This window comes from Myxine glutinosa, chromosome 9, assembly GCF_964187855.1.
Source record: "Myxine glutinosa chromosome 9, kmMyxGlut1.1, whole genome shotgun sequence".
NCBI lineage: Eukaryota > Metazoa > Chordata > Myxini > Myxiniformes > Myxinidae > Myxine > Myxine glutinosa.
Genome location: NC_136269.1, coordinates 18,282,572 through 18,307,555, shown reverse-complemented (window position 1 = coordinate 18,307,555; position 24,984 = coordinate 18,282,572). Strand labels below are relative to the sequence as shown.

General features: G+C 41.7%; 2 protein-coding genes across 4 annotated transcripts in view; one reads left to right on the top strand and one right to left on the bottom strand.

Moving 5' to 3' along the window:
• The window catches only part of KIAA0586 (KIAA0586 ortholog), a 414,056-nt gene extending 397,464 nt beyond the window's left edge, over positions 1 to 16,592 (bottom strand). The window contains exons 1-5 of one of the 2 annotated variants that reach the window (XM_068129752.2): positions 16,408 to 16,592; positions 12,377 to 12,471; positions 12,220 to 12,292; positions 1,276 to 1,334; positions 1,012 to 1,123 (exon numbers count right to left, since the gene is read on the bottom strand). In XM_068129752.2, coding sequence (XP_067985853.2) covers positions 1,012 to 1,123; positions 1,276 to 1,334; positions 12,220 to 12,292; positions 12,377 to 12,466 — 334 coding nt within the window. In that variant the 5' untranslated portion in view covers positions 12,467 to 12,471; positions 16,408 to 16,592. Of the gene's footprint in view, positions 1 to 1,011; positions 1,124 to 1,275; positions 1,335 to 12,219; positions 12,472 to 16,407 lie in introns of both variants that reach the window. The other variant, XM_078784140.1, reaches the window with a different exon arrangement.
• A 525-nt stretch (positions 16,593 to 17,117) lies between these two features.
• On the top strand, positions 17,118 to 24,244 carry TIMM9 (translocase of inner mitochondrial membrane 9). Of its 2 annotated transcripts, none has more exons than XM_068129530.2 (4): positions 17,118 to 17,255; positions 19,331 to 19,403; positions 23,243 to 23,338; positions 23,646 to 24,244. In XM_068129530.2, the coding sequence occupies exons 2-4, from the start codon at positions 19,365 to 19,367 to the stop codon at positions 23,781 to 23,783; spliced, it is 273 nt and encodes a 90-aa protein (XP_067985631.1). In that variant the 5' UTR covers positions 17,118 to 17,255; positions 19,331 to 19,364; the 3' UTR covers positions 23,784 to 24,244. The 2 variants fall into 2 exon arrangements, with proteins under 2 accessions (XP_067985631.1, XP_078640265.1); XM_078784139.1 differs by having other exon boundaries at positions 17,157 to 17,233.
• Positions 24,245 to 24,984: the final 740 nt, after the last annotated feature.

Here is a 24,984-nt window from a genome sequence, read left to right as displayed (position 1 = left end):
CCACAACAACTTCCTTATCTTTGACGCTTTCCATCAGCTTCTCTATTGCACACCAGAACTTGTCCTTCTCTTCATCGCTCCGACCAACCTGCGGAGCATATCCCGAGATGACGTTCACCAAGAGCTTTCCAATCATTATTTTCACCATCATCAACCTATCGCTCACTCTCGTCACACTCACCACACTGTCGACAAACTCCTCAGAAAACAGGACACCAACACCATTCACGCCTTCTGGGCACCCTTGCCACACAAACTTGTATTTCTGTCCCTGCCTACCCTTCACCATTCTCACACCACTTCCCTTCCATCTTGTCTCCTGCACACAACATATGTCCACTCTTCTTCTGACCAATACTTCCACCACTTCTCCTGATCTCCCTGTCATTGTCCCTACATTCCATGTCCCAAACCTCAGAAGCCGATCTCCACGTCGGGCATCAGGCTTTTCGTCGTCATAAATGGAGTGATTTCCACCCTTGCTTCGATCGGGTTCCCCACCTCGAGTTTTGACGAGAGGGATAGGGGTCCCCCACGGGGTACTTCGGGCTGTACCCTGCCCATATCTAGTTGTAATTGTCATGGTTCTCTTTTTTGAGGCAATGTTTTTATGGCCGGATGCCCTTCCTGACGCCAACCCTTTTAGTCGCCTCTTACGACACGCAGGGATACGGTGTACGTATTCTAAACCGGGGTACACACCGGGGTGGAAGACACAGAATGCAAAGTTTAAATTTTTGGGCTCTACAGTAGGTACAGGATTATTAAAAACTTGCAGAAACCGAATGAGTTCAACTTTTTGAGATATTCTGCTCACAGACAACACAGACAAAAAGACAGGGATGTAAACATGACCTCCGTCCACCTTCATTGGCGGACATAAAAACAGCAGAATGTTTGACTTTCACCCCCTCCTCATGCAAGGATCATCACTGATGGCAAAATGGCATTATATTAAGGAGTTGAGTAACAAAAAATGTCATCAAAGGGAAGAAAGATTGATTAACGCACCGGAGGAAGTAGAATGAGCAGTGGAATCGAGTTGCTGTTGCCAAGCCAGGGTTTCAACAAAAGGTTCGGCTTCTGAACACCGTTGGTGCTCCACCTCCGAAAAATCGACACTCTGAAGAGAAACACAAATCTTAAACAGCACATTCCAAAAATACGACGTTAACTCGTACACTTACAAGGATACTGCATAAACGGAAACATGCTGAGATGGTATATTCCCAGCAAGAAAACTGACTTTATCCATTTACATGACACTCCAATTACCCAAATGTGCGGCCAGTGATCACTTGTATGGAAATTCAATTCCTCGGCTCTGCTTTTCACTGAAACACAACAAAAACTGAATCAAAAAGGGAACAAGGCGAGCAGCAAAATGTCTACACGTGAGTCCATCTCACTTGACAATGATGAGAAAACATACACAAGCAACAAAAAATAAAATAAACTAGAAAGCATCTGAAAAATGCAAAGCCTGTCCGCGTCCGTTTGTATTCAAACGTCTTCTTCTTCTTCTTATGCTCAAAATAACGAAAACAGTTAACAAAAAAAAAGAATAAAAAAAGAAAAAGGAAAATTGATGATTTTACGCAACCTTGAACTTGACCTTTTGATCGCAAAAAACAATCGGCTTGTAGCTTTTGAATGGTGAACCAATTCGGTGACCCGATATGCAAATTATAAAAATTTCAGCTCAATCGAATGAAAATTGACGATTTTGTGTGACGCTGACCTTTGACCTTTTGACCAAATTATTAATTTGCCTTCTCCATATTATCATAATAAAGCTTTGTTGAAAATTTGCTGACTAAAGCTCAAATGTTAAAAACGTTACAGCCCGGATGGACGGACGGACACACACGCACGCCCGATTGCAAAACGTCTCCTGCTGTGCACGGTATGAGCAAATAAAATAATGGTACCAAAATTCATATTGGCACCATTACCAGGCTATGGTATTCATATTGGTACCATTACCAGGCTATGGTATTCATATTGTTACCATTACCAGGCTATGGTATTCATATTGGTACCATTACCAGGCTATGGTATTCATATTGGTACCATTACCAGGCTATGGTATTCATATTGGTACCATTACCAGGCTATGGTATTCATATTGGTACCATTACCAGGCTATGGTATTCATATTGGTACCATTACCAGGCTATGGTATTCATATTGGCACCATTACCAGGCTATGGTATTCATATTGATACCATTACCAGGCTATGGTATTCATATTGGTACCATTACCAGGCTATGGTATTCATATTGATACCATTACCAGGCTATGGTATTCATATTGATACCATTACCAGGCTATGGTATTCATATTGGTACCATTACCATGCTATGGTATTCATATTGATACCATTACCAGGCTATGGTATTCATATTGATACCATTACCAGGCTATGGTATTCATATTGGTACCATTACCATGCTATGGTATTCATATTGGTACCATTACCAGGCTATGGTATTCATATTGGTACCATTACCAGGCTATGGTATTCATATTGGTACCATTACCAGGCTATGGTATTCATATTGATACCATTACCAGGCTATGGTATTCATATTGATACCATTACCAGGCTATGGTATTCATATTGATACCATTACCAGGCTATGGTATTCATATTGATACCATTACCAGGCTATGGTATTCATATTGATACCATTACCAGGCTATGGTATTCATATTGATACCATTACCAGGCTATGGTATTCATATTGATACCATTACCAGGCTATGGTATTCATATTGATACCATTACCAGGCTATGGTATTCATATTGATACCATTACCAGGCTATGGTATTCATATTGGTACCATTACCAGGCTATGGTATTCATATTGGTACCATTACCAGGCTATGGTATTCATATTGGTACCATTACCAGGCTATGGTATTCATATTGATACCATTACCAGGCTATGGTATTCATATTGATACCATTACCAGGCTATGGTATTCATATTGATACCATTACCAGGCTATGGTATTCATATTGATACCATTACCAGGCTATGGTATTCATATTGGTACCATTAACAGGCTATGGTATTCATATTGATACCATTACCAGGCTATGGTATTCATATTGATACCATTACCAGGCTATGGTATTCATATTGGTACCATTACCATGCTATGGTATTCATATTGGCACCATTACCATGCTATGGTATTCATATTGGTACCATTACCATGCTATGGTATTCATATTGGCACCATTACCAGGCTATGGTATTCATATTGGTACCATTACCAGGCTATGGTATTCATATTGGTACCATTACCATGCTATGGTATTCATATTGGTACCATTACCAGGCTATGGTATTCATATTGGTACCATTACCAGGCTATGGTATTCATATTGGTACCATTACCAGGCTATGGTATTCATATTGGTACCATTACCATGCTATGGTATTCATATTGGCACCATTACCATGCTATGGTATTCATATTGGTACCATTACCATGCTATGGTATTCATATTGGTACCATTACCATGCTATGGTATTCATATTGGTACCATTACCAGGCTATGGTATTCATATTGGTACCATTACCATGCTATGGTATTCATATTGGTACCATTACCATGCTATGGTATTCATATTGGTACCATTACCATGCTATGGTATTCATATTGGCACCATTACCAGGCTATGGTATTCATATTGGCACCATTACCAGGCTATGGTATTCATATTGGTACCATTACCATGCTATGGTATTCATATTGGTACCATTACCATGCTATGGTATTCATATTGGCACCATTACCATGCTATGGTATTCATATTGGCACCATTACCATGCTATGGTATTCATATTGACACCATTACCAGGCTATGGTATTCATATTGGTACCATTACCATGCTATGGTATTCATATTGATACCATTACCATGCTATGGTATTCATATTGATACCATTACCATGCTATGGTATTCATATTGATACCATTACCAGGCTATGGTATTCATATTGATACCATTACCAGGCTATGGTATTCATATTGATACCATTACCAAGCTATGGTATTCATATTGACACCATTACCAGGCTATGGTATTCATATTGATACCATTACCAAGCTATGGTATTCATATTGGTACCATTACCATGCTATGGTATTCATATTGACACCATTACCATGCTATGGTATTCATATTGATACCATTACCAGGCTATGGTATTCATATTGATACCATTACCAAGCTATGGTATTCATATTGACACCATTACCAAGCTATGGTATTCATATTGATACCATTACCAAGCTATGGTATTCATATTGATACCATTACCAAGCTATGGTATTCATATTGATACAATTACCAGGCTATGGTATTCATATTGATACCATTACCAGGCTATGGTATTCATATTGATACCATTACCAAGCTATGGTATTCATATTGGTACCATTACCAGGCTATGGTATTCATATTGGCACCATTACCATGCTATGGTATTCATATTGGCACCATTACCATGCTATGGTATTCATATTGGCACCATTACCATGCTATGGTATTCATATTGGCACCATTACCATGCTATGGTATTCATATTGACACCATTACCAGGCTATGGTATTCATATTGGTACCATTACCAGGCTATGGTATTCATATTGGTACCATTACCAGGCTATGGTATTCATATTGGCACCATTACCAGGCTATGGTATTCATATTGGTACCATTACCAGGCTATGGTATTCATATTGGTACCATTACCAGGCTATGGTATTCATATTGGTACCATTACCAGGCTATGGTATTCATATTGGTACCATTACCAGGCTATGGTATTCATATTGGTACCATTACCAGGCTATGGTATTCATATTGGTACCATTACCAGGCTATGGTATTCATATTGGTACCATTACCAGGCTATGGTATTCATATTGATACCATTACCAGGCTATGGTATTCATATTGGTACCATTACCAGGCTATGGTATTCATATTGATACCATTACCAGGCTATGGTATTCATATTGGTACCATTACCATGCTATGGTATTCATATTGATACCATTACCAGGCTATGGTATTCATATTGATACCATTACCAGGCTATGGTATTCATATTGGTACCATTACCATGCTATGGTATTCATATTGGTACCATTACCAGGCTATGGTATTCATATTGGTACCATTACCAGGCTATGGTATTCATATTGGTACCATTACCAGGCTATGGTATTCATATTGGTACCATTACCAGGCTATGGTATTCATATTGATACCATTACCAGGCTATGGTATTCATATTGATACCATTACCAGGCTATGGTATTCATATTGATACCATTACCAGGCTATGGTATTCATATTGATACCATTACCAGGCTATGGTATTCATATTGATACCATTACCAGGCTATGGTATTCATATTGATACCATTACCAGGCTATGGTATTCATATTGATACCATTACCAGGCTATGGTATTCATATTGATACCATTACCAGGCTATGGTATTCATATTGGTACCATTACCAGGCTATGGTATTCATATTGGTACCATTACCAGGCTATGGTATTCATATTGATACCATTACCAGGCTATGGTATTCATATTGGTACCATTACCAGGCTATGGTATTCATATTGGTACCATTACCAGGCTATGGTATTCATATTGGTACCATTACCAGGCTATGGTATTCATATTGATACCATTACCAGGCTATGGTATTCATATTGATACCATTACCAGGCTATGGTATTCATATTGATACCATTACCAGGCTATGGTATTCATATTGATACCATTACCAGGCTATGGTATTCATATTGGTACCATTAACAGGCTATGGTATTCATATTGATACCATTACCAGGCTATGGTATTCATATTGATACCATTACCAGGCTATGGTATTCATATTGGTACCATTACCATGCTATGGTATTCATATTGGCACCATTACCATGCTATGGTATTCATATTGGTACCATTACCATGCTATGGTATTCATATTGGTACCATTACCATGCTATGGTATTCATATTGTACCATTACCATTGCTATGGTATTCATATTGGTCCATTACCATGCTATGGTATTCATATGGCACCATTACCATGCTATGGTATTCATTTGGCACCATTACAGGCTATGGTATTCATATTGACACCATTACCAGGCTATGGTATTCATATTGGTACCATTACATGATATGGTATTCATATTGATACCATTACCATGCTATGGTATTCATATTGATACCATTACCAGGCTATGGTATTCATATTGATACCATTACCAGGCTATGGTATTCATATTGATACCATTACCAAGCTATGGTATTCATATTGACACCATTACCAGGCTATGGTATTCATATTGATACCATTACCAAGCTATGGTATTCATATTGGTACCATTACCATGCTATGGTATTCATATTGACACCATTACCATGCTATGGTATTCATATTGATACCATTACCAGGCTATGGTATTCATATTGATACCATTACCAAGCTATGGTATTCATATTGACACCATTACCAAGCTATGGTATTCATATTGATACCATTACCAAGCTATGGTATTCATATTGATACCATTACCAAGCTATGGTATTCATATTGATACAATTACCAGGCTATGGTATTCATATTGATACCATTACCAGGCTATGGTATTCATATTGATACCATTACCAAGCTATGGTATTCATATTGGTACCATTACCAGGCTATGGTATTCATATTGGCACCATTACCATGCTATGGTATTCATATTGGCACCATTACCATGCTATGGTATTCATATTGGCACCATTACCATGCTATGGTATTCATATTGGCACCATTACCATGCTATGGTATTCATATTGACACCATTACCAGGCTATGGTATTCATATTGGTACCATTACCAGGCTATGGTATTCATATTGGTACCATTACCATGCTATGGTATTCATATTGATACAATTACCAGGCTATGGTATTCATATTGATACCATTACCAGGCTATGGTATTCATATTGATACCATTACCAAGCTATGGTATTCATATTGGTACGATACCATTACCAGGCTATGGTATTCATATTGATACCATTACCAAGCTATGGTATTCATATTGGTACCATTACCAGGCTATGGTATTCATATTGGCACCATTACCATGCTATGGTATTCATATTGGCACCATTACCATGCTATGGTATTCATATTGGCACCATTACCATGCTATGGTATTCATATTGACACCATTACCAGGCTATGGTATTCATATTGGTACCATTACCAGGCTATGGTATTCATATTGATACCATTACCAGGCTATGGTATTCATATTGATACCATTACCAGGCTATGGTATTCATATTGACACCTTTACCAGGCTATGGTATTCATATTGATACCATTACCAAGCTATGGTATTCATATTGACACCATTACCAAGCTATGGTATTCATATTGGTACCATTACCAGGCTATGGTATTCATATTGGTACCATTACCATGCTATGGTATTCATATTGGTACCATTACCAGGCTATGGTATTCATATTGGTACTATTACCATGCTATGGTATTCATATTGGTACCATTACCATGCTATGGTATTCATATTGGCACCATTACCATGCTATGGTATTCATATTGGTACCATTACCATGCTATGGTATTCATATTGGTACCATTACCATGCTATGGTATTCATATTGGTACCATTACCATGCTATGGTATTCATATTGGCACCATTACCATGCTATGGTATTCATATTGGTACCATTACCAGGCTATGGTATTCATATTGGTACCATTACCATGCTATGGTATTCATATTGGTACCATTACCATGCTATGGTATTCATATTGGCACCATTACCATGCTATGGTATTCATATTGGTACCATTACCAGGCTATGGTATTCATATTGGTACCATTACCATGCTATGGTATTCATATTGACACCATTACCAGGCTATGGTATTCATATTGGTACCATTACCATGCTATGGTATTCATATTGATACCATTACCAAGCTATGGTATTCATATTGATACCATTACCAAGCTATGGTATTCATATTGATACCATTACCAGGCTATGGTATTCATATTGATACCATTACCAAGCTATGGTATTCATATTGATACCATTACCAAGCTATGGTATTCATATTGATACCATTACCAAGCTATGGTATTCATATTGATACCATTACCAAGCTATGATATTCATATTGATACCATTACCAAGCTATGGTATTCATATTGATACCATTACCAAGCTATGGTATTCATATTGATACCATTACCAAGCTATGGTATTCATATTGGTACCATTACCAAGCTATGGTATTCATATTGATACCATTACCAGGCTATGGTATTCATATTGATACCATTACCAGGCTATGGTATTCATATTGATACCATTACCAAGCTATGGTATTCATATTGATACCATTACCAGGCTATGGTTTTCATATTGATACCATTACCAAGCTATGGTATTCATATTGATACCATTACCAAGCTATGGTATTCATATTGGTACCATTACCAAGCTATGGTATTCATATTGATACCATTACCAAGCTATGGTATTCATATTGATACCATTACCAAGCTATGGTATTCATATTGATACCATTACCAAGCTATGGTATTCATATTGGTACCATTACCAAGCTATGGTATTCATATTGATACCATTACCAAGCTATGGTATTCATATTGATACCATTACCAAGCTATGGTATTCATATTGATACCATTACCAAGCTATGGTATTCATATTGATACCATTACCAAGCTATGGTATTCATATTGATACCATTACCAGGCTATGGTATTCATATTGATACCATTACCATGCTATGGTATTCATATTGGCACCATTACCATGCTATGGTATTCATATTGACACCATTACCAGGCTATGGTATTCATATTGGTACCATTACCAAGCTATGGTATTCATATTGATACCATTACCAAGCTATGGTATTCATATTGATACTATTACCAGGCTATGGTATTCATATTGATACCATTACCAAGCTATGGTATTCATATTGATACCATTACCAAGCTATGGTATTCATATTGATACCATTACCAAGCTATGGTATTCATATTGATACCATTACCAAGCTATGGTATTCATATTGATACCATTACCAGGCTATGGTATTCATATTGATACCATTACCAAGCTATGGTATTCATATTGATACCATTACCAGGCTATGGTATTCATATTGATACCATTACCAAGCTATGGTATTCATATTGATACCATTACCAGGCTATGGTATTCATATTGATACCATTACCAGGCTATGGTATTCATATTGATACCATTACCAGGCTATGGTATTCATATTGATACCATTACCAGGCTATGGTATTCATATTGATACCATTACCAGGCTATGGTATTCATATTGATACCATTACCAGGCTATGGTATTCATATTGATACCATTACCAAGCTATGGTATTCATATTGATACCATTACCAGGCTATGGTATTCATATTGATACCATTACCAGGCTATGGTATTCATATTGATACCACTACCAAGCTATGGTATTCATATTGATACCATTACCAGGCTATGGTATTCATATTGATACCATTACCAGGCTATGGTATTCATATTGATACCATTACCAGGCTATGGTATTCATATTGGTACCATTACCATGCTATGGTATTCATATTGACACCATTACCAGGCTATGGTATTCATATTGGTACCATTACCAGGCTATGGTATTCATATTGATACCATTACCAGGCTATGGTATTCATATTGGTACCATTACCAGGCTATGGTATTCATATTGACACCATTACCATGCTATGGTATTCATATTGGTCCCATTACCAGGCTATGGTATTCATATTGATACCATTACCATGCTATGGTATTCATATTGGTACCATTACCAGGCTATGGTATTCATATTGATACCATTACCAGGCTATGGTATTCATATTGACACCATTACCATGCTATGGTATTCATATTGGTCCCATTACCAGGCTATGGTATTCATATTGATACCATTACCATGCTATGGTATTCATATTGGTACCATTACCAGGCTATGGTATTCATATTGGTCCCATTACCAGGCTATGGTATTCATATTGATACCATTACCATGCTATGGTATTCATATTGGTACCATTACCAGGCTATGGTATTCATATTGGTCCCATTACCAGGCTATGGTATTCATATTGATACCATTACCATGCTATGGTATTCATATTGGTACCATTACCAGGCTATGGTATTCATATTGATACCATTACCATGCTATGGTATTCATATTGGTCCCATTACCAGGCTATGGTATTCATATTGATACCATTACCAGGCTATGGTATTCATATTGATACCATTACCATGCTATGGTATTCATATTGGTCCCATTACCATGCTATGGTATTCATATTGATACCATTACCAGGCTATGGTATTCATATTGATACCATTACCATGCTATGGTATTCATATTGGTCCCATTACCATGCTATGGTATTCATATTGGTCCCATTACCATGCTATGGTATTCATATTGATACCATTACCAGGCTATGGTATTCATATTGGTCCCATTACCATGCTATGGTATTCATATTGGTACCATTACCATGCTATGGTATTCATATTGATACCATTACCATGCTATGGTATTCATATTGGTACCATTACCATGCTATGGTATTCATATTGATACCATTACCATGCTATGGTATTCATATTGGTCCCATTACCATGCTATGGTATTCATATTGATACCATTACCAGGCTATGGTATTCATATTGGTCCCATTACCATGCTATGGTATTCATATTGATACCATTACCATGCTATGGTATTCATATTGGTCCCATTACCAGGCTATGGTATTCATATTGATACCATTACCATGCTATGGTATTCATATTGATACCATTACCATGCTATGGTATTCATATTGGTCCCATTACCATGCTATGGTATTCATATTGATACCATTACCAGGCTATGGTATTCATATTGATACCATTACCATGCTATGGTATTCATATTGGTCCCATTACCAGGCTATGGTATTCATATTGATACCATTACCATGCTATGGTATTCATATTGGTACCATTACCAGGCTATGGTATTCATATTGGCACCATTACCAGGCTATGGTATTCATATTGGCACCATTACCAGGCTATGGTATTCATATTGGTACCATTACCAGGCTATGGTATTCATATTGGCACCATTACCATGCTATGGTATTCATATTGGCACCATTACCATGCTATGGTATTCATATTGGTACCATTACCATGCTATGGTATTCATATTGGTACCATTACCAGGCTATGGTATTCATATTGGTACCATTACCAGGCTATGGTATTCATATTGGCACCATTACCAGGCTATGGTATTCATATTGGCACCATTACCAGGCTATGGTATTCATATTGGTACCATTACCAGGCTATGGTATTCATATTGGCACCATTACCATGCTATGGTATTCATATTGGTACCATTACCAGGCTATGGTATTCATATTGGTACCATTACCAGGCTATGGTATTCATATTGGTACCATTACCATGCTATGGTATTCATATTGGCACCATTACCAGGCTATGGTATTCATATTGGTACCATTACCATGCTATGGTATTCATATTGGTACCATTACCAGGCTATGGTATTCATATTGGCACCATTACCAGGCTATGGTATTCATATTGGCACCATTACCAGGCTATGGTATTCATATTGGCACCATTACCAGGCTATGGTATTCATATTGGTACCATTACCAGGCTATGGTATTCATATTGGCACCATTACCATGCTATGGTATTCATATTGGTACCATTACCAGGCTATGGTATTCATATTGGTACCATTACCAGGCTATGGTATTCACACTGGTGGGATATCAAGTGTATGAAGGCCCTGACATGATGTCATCATGTGACACCGATGGTCAGGTTCTCGCCATGCAGGTACGTGTGAGGTTCTCCGAGCATTGCGCGATTCCTCACCTTTAGTCGTCAGTTTACAACCATAGCCATAATCAACATTTTGATTCTTATCCAATAAGAGACACAAATGTTAAAAAAGATAAACAGAAATAAACGGCAAACCAAGCAACACTCACCTCCATCCAATGCTGCCGGGTGTGGGACCTCTCTCGTCCGTGGCCGTAGCATGTCCCCCGGATAGCTCGCAACCTGCGTTTTAGGTACAAACGAATGCTTGGTCGACACCGTTACACCAGGACCCACAGAGGATACGGCGGTGCTGCGAATAAGCACCTGGCTTGCGGTGGTGCTTTCGGACCCCAGGCTGGCTTCATCTTCCACGTCGGCAATCCAAGGTGTTTGGTGTGGAGCGTATTGGTTCATCGGTTCTAGGTTAGATATGTGAAAATATTGTCATTCGAGTTACCAAAGGAACAGAAGCAATGACCGAAGGTTAGTAACGCAAGGGGAAAGTTAGACCCTTCAGACATTCAAAATATGGGTGATCAAGAAGAAGCTCAAGTCAACCGTCAACATTGAACTTGCATCCTCACGATCCAACAATACAAAGGTGAAATGATACTTTAAACTACTTAATTCTTATATCAACATTGATGGATGATGTTCCAATAAATGTAACTATTATGTTTAATCTTCATCAGTGATCTCTCTAACTCTCTGGAAAATAGTCTTCATCAACTTGGTGAGGACTCTACCCTCTGCCGTAACATCACTGATCCTTCAGGTAGGCAAGCAGCGGCCTCTTCCCTCTCTGCAGACATTGATAGAATCAGGAGCTGGTAAAACACTTGGAATATGTCTTCTTCTTTTTTTGTGTACATGGTCGAGGCTCATGGAATAGTTAGAGCATAATGGCATGGAACAAAATGGAAGGTGGGAAAACACAAATATGCAGAAAATAAGGGGGAGTCAGATCAAGGGGAGGAGGGAGGACACATTGGGGTGAACAAGCCGAATGAAGTGCAGCAAGAAGAGGAAGGGGTGAAGGTGATGGTGAAGTAAGAGCTTGAATATGGTGAACACACAAAACCCATCCATCTATTCCATGGTGAACCAGACTGGCTCACCTGCCTCATATCCATAGAAACCAAGACCTTCGTCCGCAGATTGATGGGGCAATGTAGTTCCCTCCAGGCTGGCTCACCTGCCTCATATCCATAGAAACCAAGACCTTCGTCCGCAGATTGATGGGGCAATGTAGTTCCCTCCAGGCTGGCTCACCTGCCTCGTATCCATAGAAACCAAGACCTTCATCCGCAGATTGATGGGGCAATGTAGTTCCCTCCAGGCTGGCTCACCTGCCTCATATCCATAGAAACCAAGACCTTCATCCGCAGATTGATGGGGCAATGTAGTTCCCTCCAGGCTGGCTCACCTGCCTCATAGTCATATCCATGGAAACCAAGGACTTCAAGATCATCGGAATGTTCCGCGAATACATTGTTCCATTACACAAGGTACAAGAACACGTGGTACAGAGACGTGACCATCGGACAGGACGAGGCATTAAACGGTCTTAACAAATAAAATAAAAACACACAATGACAAACTCATCAAATACACAATGACAAACTCATCAAACACACAATGACAAACTCAAACACACAATGACAAACTCATCAAATACACAATAAGAAACTCATCAAACACACAATGACAAACTCATCAAATACACAATGACAAACTCATCAAATACACAATGACAAACTCATCAAATACACAATGCCAAACTCATCAAATACACAATGACAAACTCATCAAACACACAATGACAAACTCATCAAATACACAATGACAAACTCATCAAATACACAATGACAAACTCATCAAATACACAATGACAAACTCATCAAATACACAATGACAACTCATCAAATACACAGTGACAAACTCATCAAATACACAGTGACAAACTCATCAAATACACAATGCCAAACTCATCAAATACACAATGACAAACTCATCAAACACACAATGACAAACTCATCAAATACACAATGACAAACTCATCAAGTACACAATGACAAACTCATCAAATACACAATGACAAACTCATCAAATACACAATGACAAACTCATCAAATGCACAATGACAAACTCATCAAATGCACAATGACAAACTCATCAAACACACAATGACAAACTCATCAAATACACAATAACAAACTTGAAGCTGTTACCTTATTGTATGTGCACGTACGCGCGCTTGTTGCACAGGACGGGCCAGTGGGGCTTTTGATGATGTGGGCGTGACGTGCGCACGCTTGTTGAAGCCACGCCCCCCCCCCCCCCCCCCCCGAAGAGGGTGTTGGCGCTTTAAAAGCTGTATGAGTTCCGTTTGTGGGAGTATTTCTGTCGGAATAAAGGAGCTTTGAACACCTAATAAATGGCCTCGTCTTCTCGTCATCCGCAACTCCTAAACTGGTGACCCCGGCTGCACCCGAACGGATTCGGGGGCTTCAAACGAACATAGCAAGCGCAGTGTCGATCGACCTACCGGAGTTTTGCGAACGTTTTCGGGGGCTTCCAACGAGCATGGCGACACCTACATTGGTGACCCCGGCTGCTCCCGAACGTATTTGGGGGCTTCAAACGAACGTGGCAAACGTAGTTTCGATCGAACTGCCGGAGTTTTGGGAACGACGGGCGGCCATTTGGTTCGCACGCACTGCGCTCGCCTCCTCCTCTGCGACCAGAGGGGCGAGCCTGCTCCAGGATCCTCTGAAGGAACGCAGTTACGAGACGTTGGTGGCACTACCGCTCGTCTCCGCGCGCACTGACGTTGGCGGCACGGCTGCTCGTCACCTTCGCGCGCACTGCTGCTTGTACCCTTCGCGCACACAGGCCGAGTACTGCTGCTCATAGCCTTCGCACGCACTACGGCCAAGCAACTCCTCTGCGACCAGAGTGGTGAGCCTTCTCCAACGTGCGCTGCTGCGCATAGCCTTCACGCGCACTACGGCCAAGCACCTCCTCTGCGACCAGAGTGGTGAGCCTTCTCCAACGAGCACTGCTGCTCGTAACCATCGCGCGCACTACGGCCAAGCACATCCTCTGCGACCAGAGTGGTGAGCCTTCTCCAACGAGCACTGCTGCTCGTCACCTTCGTGCGCACTGACCCGAGCAGCACGGCTGCTCGTAACCTTCGCGCGCACTCACCCGAGCGGCACGGCTGCTCGTCACCTTCGCGTGCACTGACCCGAGCGGCATGGCTGCTTGTCACCTTCGCGCGCAATGACCCGAGCAGCACGGCTGCTCGTCACCTTCGCGCAACTACATACTACAACTACAACTCGCAAAAACTCTACAACTACAGCTGCAACTCGCGCAACTACTACTCCTACTCAGCAGCCTCCCCCAAGGCCTTGAGCAGCCCCCTCGGTTGGCTCAACCCCATGGCGGGGCCGTCCCCCGTGCGAGTGCATTCTGGGGGGGGGGGGGGGGGGGTGCATGTAGCGGTTACCTTAATGGGACATAATCCACGTGAACGGGCCAGTGGGGCTTTTGATGATGTGGGCGTGACGTACGCGTGCTTGTTGAAGCCACGCCCTCCGAAGAGGGTGTTCGTGCTATAAAAGCTGTATGAGTTCTGTTCGCGGGAGGATTTCTGTCGGATTAAAGGAGCTTTGAACACCTAAAAATGGTCCCAATAAGGTAACCGCTACAAACTCGTCAAATACACAATGACAAACTCGTCAAATACACAATGACAAACTCATCAAATACACAATGACAAACTCAGCAAATACATTTAACCAAAAAAATCAGGTTAAATTTTCTCATTTTCTGATTCTCTAAACACCACGAACGCTCGATTTAGTTTGAGTACCCACAAACGGCGCCAAGTACACACAAACAGTGCCAGGTAGACACACACCGTGCCAGAGCCAGGTACACACAAACGGCGCCAGGTACACACAAACTGTGCCAAGTACACACAAACAGTGCCAGGTAGACACACGGCGCCAGGTACACACGAACTGTGCCAGGTACACACAAACAGTGCCAGGTACACACAAACAGTGCCAGGTACACACAAACAGTGCCAGGTACACACAAACAGTGCCAGGTACACACAAACAGTGCCAGGTACACACAAACAGTGCCAGGTACACACAAACAGTGCCAGGTACAAACAGTGCCAGGTACACACAAACAGTGCCAGGTACACACACACCGTGCCAGGTACACACAAACGGTGCCAAGTACACACAAACAGTGCCAGGTACACACAAACAGTGCCAGGTACACACAAACGGTGACAGGTCACAGGTATACACAAACTGTACCAGGTACACACAAACCTTAAACTGCCGTGAATGATGAGCCGATGCGCGGAGCGGATTCTTGTCTCTGTGTTTGAACACCTTTCGCGTTTTCAAATACACACAACACAAATCGAAAAGAGCCGATTGACGATACTTTCACCAAATGTTTCAAAAGGCGGTTAGAAAGGCGTGAAAATAAAAACACAGCACGTGCAACCAACGCTCCGAACAACTTCCGCCGACGACCGGAAGTGACGTCAGCCAATTAATTACAATGATTAAAAACCGACAAACTGGATTACCATGGTAACCGCATTACAATATCCCACAATTTATACAATGCTCTGGTGTTTAATTATATACAGGACTATAACAGGTGTATTAATCGAATTTTTAGCAAATATATTTTTCTTTCTTATGCGATAAGATATATTGTTTTCAAAACAATGGAGAAAACCAAAAAAAAAACACAAAAAGTCATGGAAATCAAATTCTTTATTTCTCCCCGTGAGTTTCGTGACTCGTTTAATAGATTTGTGTTTATAAAAGACGAGCGATGATTTCTTCACTACAATTCGCCATTTTCACGAAGAATAAAATACGGTAACAGGAAAATATAATACTTTTAATGTTCGTGAAGGGAACATGTGGGTAACGTGGATCCCCAAAACCAAAAGAGCTAACAGTGAGTTAATCAAACGAAATTTATGAAGAATTACGTTCTTACGTCATCACGTACCTCAAACGAATCGAACCAGGCGGTTCGGCGGTTTGCTCAGATCATCACGAATCGGCCGCGTGGAATAGTGAAATAGATGCACAGGGCTTCGTGGAACCATGTGCGCTTGTCGAGGTCGGTGAGGTACGGAAAAGCGCTTTCATCGGTAAGTGTTGCAGAAAACGTGGGATTTGCGAATGGAGGACGACTCGTGTTTGTGGGATTTCATCATGCCCGACCCCTCGTACCGGTGTCGTGTTCCCATCCGACGTGCTTCATGACGTCATACTCGTTAGTCGCGTCACACACGTCCGTGTGGTTTCTTTTTGTAGCACAACGAATGCCTTTGATTGTAGTAAAATGAAAATGGAGTGTTATGTTCGTTGCTTCACCTCAGCGTGATGAGACTACCGATGGAATTGTTTGTGGACCAGACGACCGCCCTTATGAGCTGTTATGTTAATTAAAAAGTCCCACACGACACCAGGTCGATAGATTAATGAAGCAGGTAACGTCGTCCGAGTGCACCTTGAACGCCCACAATTATTCACAGGTTATTGTGGGGTTGACTTGGGGAAGTTTTGACCCAAGTCTTTCACGAATCGACTGGCCAGGCCTGACGTTCGACTAAGCTGAGGGCAGGAAGTTTAACTTGTTCAGGATGCTGGCGATAACTCGCTTACTCTTCGCAAAGAACTTCGGAGGATCATTAACGTTCAACCCGAACAATTCTGAGGGACGAAACACACACATACAAAAACACACATACACACACACAAACAAACACAAACACACACATACATACAAACACAAGCAAACATACATACACAAACAAACATACATACACACACAAACATAAACATACACACAAACACAAACAAACACACACACATACAAACACAAACATACATACACACACAAACATAAACACACATACATACACACAAACAAACACACACATACATACAAACACAAGCAAACACACACACAAACGCATACACACACAAACATAAACACACACACACACACACATCCATACACACACAAGCAAACACACACACACAAACAAACATACACAAACACACACATACATACAAACACAAGCAAATACATACACACAAACAAACAAACACACACATACATACACACACACACATACATACAAACGCATACACACACAAACACACACTCGGCAGAGATAGTGCATACCTCCACCAGCCTGAATATTGTACATTTTGTATCCCGCTGATAGACCGGATCTGGACCTGAACCAAAATCTAGTCGATTCGTCCAGGGTGCATGGACCACGATACTCCACACAGTGTTCAAGTTAAAAATTTAAAATGAATACCATATTGATTTTAAAGATCATTAAAAAAAAAATCGAAGTTTAGCGTAATAAAGCAGGCCTATACACCACCCCATTTAACACGTCCGAGTACTGCTAAACTGGAGGCTCGTGGGAATATTATGATGTCAATTTGCGTTCTACAATGTTCAAGTATATATTTCAATTAAAATGAAGCTTCAAAGAGGTCTAAAAGTGTATAAATAAATTAATTCAGGATTTTACCGCCATTTTACCCAACATCTATTACACCACCCGATCTCACACGTTACATTTGTTATTCATGCCTGTTGTTTGTGTCCATTACGACATCCTTAAAAACTAAGTTTTCTGTTTGGAATGATTTTCAATTGTGTCTAACTGCCAGGCAGACAGAGTAAGAATATTATGTCGCTCCTCTCTGCACATGTGCAATGGGGACAAATTGAGAGTTAAACTTAAAGTACGGTTAAAGGGCAAACTTGTCTTCCTATTCATGTTCCAATTTGTGTTCAAAATAAACATTCCATTTCGATACGTTGTTCCTCGATCATAAACTGATAACACGGACGGACACATAGATCTCAATTAGTTTATCATCGACTATTATAGTCGGCAGGTACAGAACCTCACCAGAGAGTTTATTTATTTAATCTGGAATGGCGGTTGGGGGGTGATGGGAGGATGGGGAGGGGGCATGAAGGAAGTTGTCGGATGAGAGATGAACAAACACCAACCGTGCATTCACGATTTGACGAGATTCGCTCACGGACTGAGAAATCGCAATCGCCGCACCTGTTTACAATCACCGAGCCATAGCCATGGTAAGTAGCAGTCCTGCCACCCCTCTATCCCCAGATGACCTGGATATAATTTAAACGTTCCAAATTCAAACGTTCCTTCATCTCTTGCAGATCGTCGGTGGACATCTGGTGTTGCTGAGAAGCAATGAGTGGACCGATAACAGAAGCGGATCAAATAAAGCAGGTACATTTCATACACTACATCAGACAGATAGATAAAGAAAGGACCATTTTGTTACCTCTTAATCATGTCTGATGACATAAATGACACCATCATTTGCATTCACTGTGCACGTATAGACAGCAGGCCCGTCCTCCATTGTAACATGTGCGGTGCTGAACAGGTTTTGTTCTGCACTTTCCTATGAAAAATGACCATGAATTGGAAACCTGTTTTTTTTTGTCAATGCTGCTGAGGAAAGACAACTTTTGTATGAAAGGTAAAAGGTGCCGTGAGATCTTCAAAACCAGACAAATGCAGACATGTCATCGCGAAAGGACATCATTTATTAATTATCTCAGACATATTCCCCCAGGAGCAGGCAATTTGTTTTATACATGCTCGTGGAGGACCGTGTAACTCACATGGCCGTCATTGACAAGGAAGACACTAAAATGTGAAAAAGAGTGATTATTAGACGGGACAAATCGAAACGCTGCAATTTCAACCTGGGATCCCATCAATATATACATGAATTCAGGATGTAGCACCAAACATGCCGACCTGAATGTATTGTTCCAGCCGCGGGTCCATTCCAGTTACCCGGTTAGAGCCACATGGGTCGTGTCAAGATGACTGCCACCACCAGATTAGTTCACAGTCCTGAGTAAGTTCCTGGGCCTGTTTCCCACATTATAATTCTCATTGTGATTGAGGGATTAACCCGAGAAAGTGCCGACAGATGCTCGCGGCCTGTCTAATTCGGCCGAGCAAACAGTTGAGTCACGCGAGGGCAGTCTGAGACCGGTTTGAACCGGCTTTCCAAACTATCGTACTATTCTACCAGCCTAATCCACAAAACGAAGCAGCCAGAATAAGCGGGAGATCCAACTCCAAGACCAGGTATATTTATTAACAAAGCAAATGTTCAGGGGAGGAATTACATGAAGCAAAACAAATGAAACGATCACAATAATAATTAAAATGGCACTCGGTAGATCGCATACCTACACCAGGCTGATACGTTTACGTTTTGTATTCCACTGATAAGCCAGACCTGCATCCGGACATTTACCAAAATCTAAGCGGCTTGTTCCTGTCAGTGTCACCTGACCAACTCATCCACCAAGATTCATCCGAATCCATCCACAACTTTTTAAAATATCATGCTATACAGTCGGACCCCCGCTATTCGCGGGGGATACGTTCCCGGGAAATGATGTGAATTGCAAAACCGCGAATGGTGGGGCATTGTTTCAATGGAAACGGGGTATTGGTTCCTGAGTCGCGAAAATCCATGAATAGAGAGGAACAAACCCCAAATGGTGAGGCTAAATCCACAAATGGTGAGGCGAATCCCATGAATGTCAACGATGATCCACGAATGTCGATTAAAGTCCCGGAAATGGTGAGGCAAAACCCGCGAATATCGACGATAATCTGCAAATGTCGATGAAAATCCGTGAATGCATGGGGAAAGGAAGACCGCATCGTTTCATGCACTAATATATACTGTGGAGTGATTTCATTCTGTAGAGTAACTCACGGGGATGACGTGTTATGCAGCTGGTGGAATATCCCATTGAAACGGCGGCGGGATATCACGTGAAGCTGTTCACAGTGTGAATGACGGGATATCCCGCGAAAGGCATGAAAACGTGAAGCACACAGCAGGTCATGCTCGTGGCTCGTATAGGATTTTTTTTGCGTATGTCCAGCTGCTTTGTGCATGGCTGGTGAAAGATGTTTTATAAATGTGCAAAGCTAGCGGCTCGTGAATTTTTTTTAATTTTTTGCGCCTGAGAAAAACCACTAATTCACTGACACGGCCGCGAATATGAAAAAAACCCAAGAATTCACACGACACGGCTGCAAATAGGGGGAAAAAAACGATGAAATTGCGGAACACTTTTCCGCGAATAGAGAAACAGGTCGCATTTTATCAAACCGCGAATACACGGAACCCGCAAATAGTGAAACTGCGAATAGCGGGGTCCCACTGTATATAGTTATAGTTTTTATATAGTTTTTGTATCCTGTATATAGATAGATTTTGGCCTTATCTCTCAATGATGAAGAATCGCTTCAAAAATTTTGGTATCCGCATCTGGATCTTCACCAAAATCTAATCATTTCGTCCTTGTTACACACGCAACCTGTCCACCAGGTTTCATCCGAATACATCCATAACATTTTGAGATGTCCTCCTCACAGACAGACAGCAGTGAAAACAACCTCTGTCCACCTTTGGTGATGGAGGTAATGAATAATACAACCAACAGTAAACAATAAAATCGCACCTTAACCCTTACCGATACAAACCAAGCAGATGAGAGATTCCTTAACTATTCTAACTTCAGGGCCTTCAATCACACGACGAGACAAAAAAAGGAATTTACAAGACAATGAGAGGTCGCTTTCAAACGGCAAAGCCGTGCACAGGAGGAGTTCTGGGCAGTTCAACTCCCTTGGCAGGGAACTCGCTCCTTGACCATTGAGAAGTGAACGCAGCTGGTCTGTGTGAAACTCGGATCTGTGTGGGTGGCTCCTCATAAAATGGAAGCTGTTAGAACATTGAAACCACATACAGAGGAAGACGAAAAGCAGTTTCACCCACTACGACATCTCCACAACGTTGTGTTACCGACTTGACCTTGGTACTTTCGGGATTACGTCGAGCTGTGGACAAGTTTGCAATGTCCAAGCCTGAGGTGTTGTGCCAGTGCCCTGTAAAGCAAATTGATGTACAAATTTTACTTTTTAGAGACTTTCTCCAGAGACGGTCACGTTTAGTTTACCTTTTGTCCCTTAAAGTGTCAGGCCAGGTATGAGAAAGTTGTTTGGCCAGAATTAAGATGAGCCAAACGTGCTTGCTGCTGCTGCTGCTGCTTCTTCTTGTTTCACGACCACAATTATTCCCACTTTATTGTGGGGTTGGTCTTTGGGAAGCTTGACCGAAGTCTTTCACGAATAGGCCTGTCATTTGACTTTACTCCCGGTGTGTACCCCGGTTTAGAATAGGTACACCGTATCCCTGCGCATCGTAAGAGGCAACTAAGAGTTGGCGTCAGGAAGGGCATCCGGCCATAAAAACATTGCCTCAAACAGGGAACCATGATTGTCATGGGGCCCGCAAGGCTAACCCCCGCTCTAGCGGGGAAAATGGCCTTAAAACGATCATTCATTCATTCATTCGACTAAGGTTAAGGTCGGAATCTATAATTTCTTTGGGATGTCAGCGACAGCTCCCCGACTCTTCACAAAATGCACTGCGAAATCTTTGACGTCCATAAACTGATGTCAGCAGAGGGGACGCCTAGTTTAAAGTACATTTAGGAACGGCGCACGCATTGATGAATCGTTCTGCCTGTGAAACACCAGGATGACAGAGCTGGACCAGCATTGAAACCCACGCTAGACAGCTTAGAGGTGATCAAACATGCTTCCTGTGCACTTCAAATCCATGAAACGAGCAGAGACCGACTGCAGGCCACATTCTCATCCGTCCAATAAGATGAATGACCTCTCTCTCGTTAAGGGCGACCTGAGCAGCTGCATGAAATTTCCCACTCTTCACATGTTTTGAATGTGACAGCGAGTCAATCGATCGTTGTTCAGGGGAAACACCCAACTCTGGTCATCGGGGTGACGTCGCATCTCCCAATAGGTTTTGTGATGCCGTGCTTATGGCTCACCATTTCTCCTGACTTGGAGAAAGTTTGGATATTTCTGGAGAAAAGCCTGTATTGTGAAAAGACGACTGTTGTGAATGATGATGTCACAAGTTTAAGTGTTTTTCTCGATTTGTTTGGATGGAACACTTGACCCGTTGTTTCCATTTTCTCTTGCCCTGCCTGTTACAGTTTAAAGATTTCCTGGGAACATACAATAAGCTCACAGAACTGTGCTTTATGGACTGTGTCAAAGACTTCACGTCCCGCAAGGTTCAAGACGGCGAGGTAATTCGTGTAACATCAAGTCTGATTGACACAGGCCTGATACCTTGGATTGTAAAGAATACCAGGTAAGACAGACAATTCGAGTAAAGGATCAGTGTGAAGATGTCGCTACACATTCGTTTGGTTGCCTCGTCATCCTTCACCAGCTGTACAAAGCAAATCCGTCCATTAAATACTTACACGAGGTATATTTGTCAGTGTTTACACGTGATTGGGCATTTACCCACTTCGTAAAGCCGAAGCTTGTTGGGATACGTCTGGGGCTCAAATGGAGCTCGTCGGCTGACACGCTCATTTTGCACGACAGGTCAAATGCGCGGAAAACTGCATGCAGAAGTATCTGAAGATGACCCAAAGGATCTCGATGCGCTTTCAGGAGTACCACATACAGCAGAACGAGGCGCTGGCCGCCCACGCTGGCCTGATCCCTGGGCCGAAGGCCTGACCTCGATTATACATACGTCACACGTGTTGCACTGTCCGGTCTACCTTGTCACTTGCTCTGTGTACTCGTGGCTTGATCACATGGTAAAACAAGTCATAGTCCTTCCACCTGTACTCCACCTTCAATCGTACTTAGGTACCGGAACTTAAAAGTCCGTAATGCTTGCAAAAAAAAATTCCATCGTTATATATATATATATCGTCAATTGTTTTATAATGTGTAACCTTGAATTAACAGCAACTGTGAGTTCGTGCAAGCTCCCATAAGTTTGCTCTGGTATCGTTCCGAATTATTAACCACCTTGCGTGTCACACCTGAGAAACAGTACAACATGGGAAGGTGGAAATCTGGAGACGTGATTACGAGCACATGGTTGACGGGAGTAATGTTTGTTTGTTTTTTCCAAAGGGAGTAATTGTTATCACTGCTATCAACTCGAATAAAAGGAAATATTGAGGTCACGCGGATGCCGATTATATAAACCGTTGGATTTAAGGCATGGATGACGGACGCTTTTCCGTCAAAATGGGCACAAAACACAAAAGGATCAGCAAACGCCGTAACCGAACACAATTTAAACAGGCAGTGGACATCCATTAACCCCTTCCAGACAGGCAGCTCCGGACCATATTTTCACGAAATGGGGATGCCAAATGATTATTTTTGAGGCAGCGACTTTAGCCAATTACTTTCGATGTCACACCTTCAGACGATTTTTGTATTACCTCATACTTGCAAGGCGAGTACGTTATTCAAGGAATTATCAAGTACCTCATCTCCTTAAGCAGGTTGAAGTGAAAAGTTTTTCAATCTTTATTACTCTTTTGGAAGATACCAATGTTGCTGCATTTTGTTGTACGCTCATCATCGTCTCTTCCAACCCAGGACGGACAAAAGCAACCTTGCGGTGCATTAATCACAAGCAAAAAGCGGGGTTAAGCAATTAGTTCATATCTGGCTGTTTGTCTTGTAAGTTTATGACCCCCCCCCCCCCCCCCCACTCAGCCCACGTCTCTCTCTCTCTCCCCCCCCCCCCCAACCTCACTCCTCTCTCTCTCTCTCCCCCTCCAGCCCACTCCTCCCCCCCCTCAAACTCACCCCTCCCCCCCCAACCACCTCTCTCCCCCCCCCCCCAACCACCTCTCTCCCCCAGCCCACCTCACTCCTATACCTCCCCCCCCAAACCTCTCCTTTTTCCCCC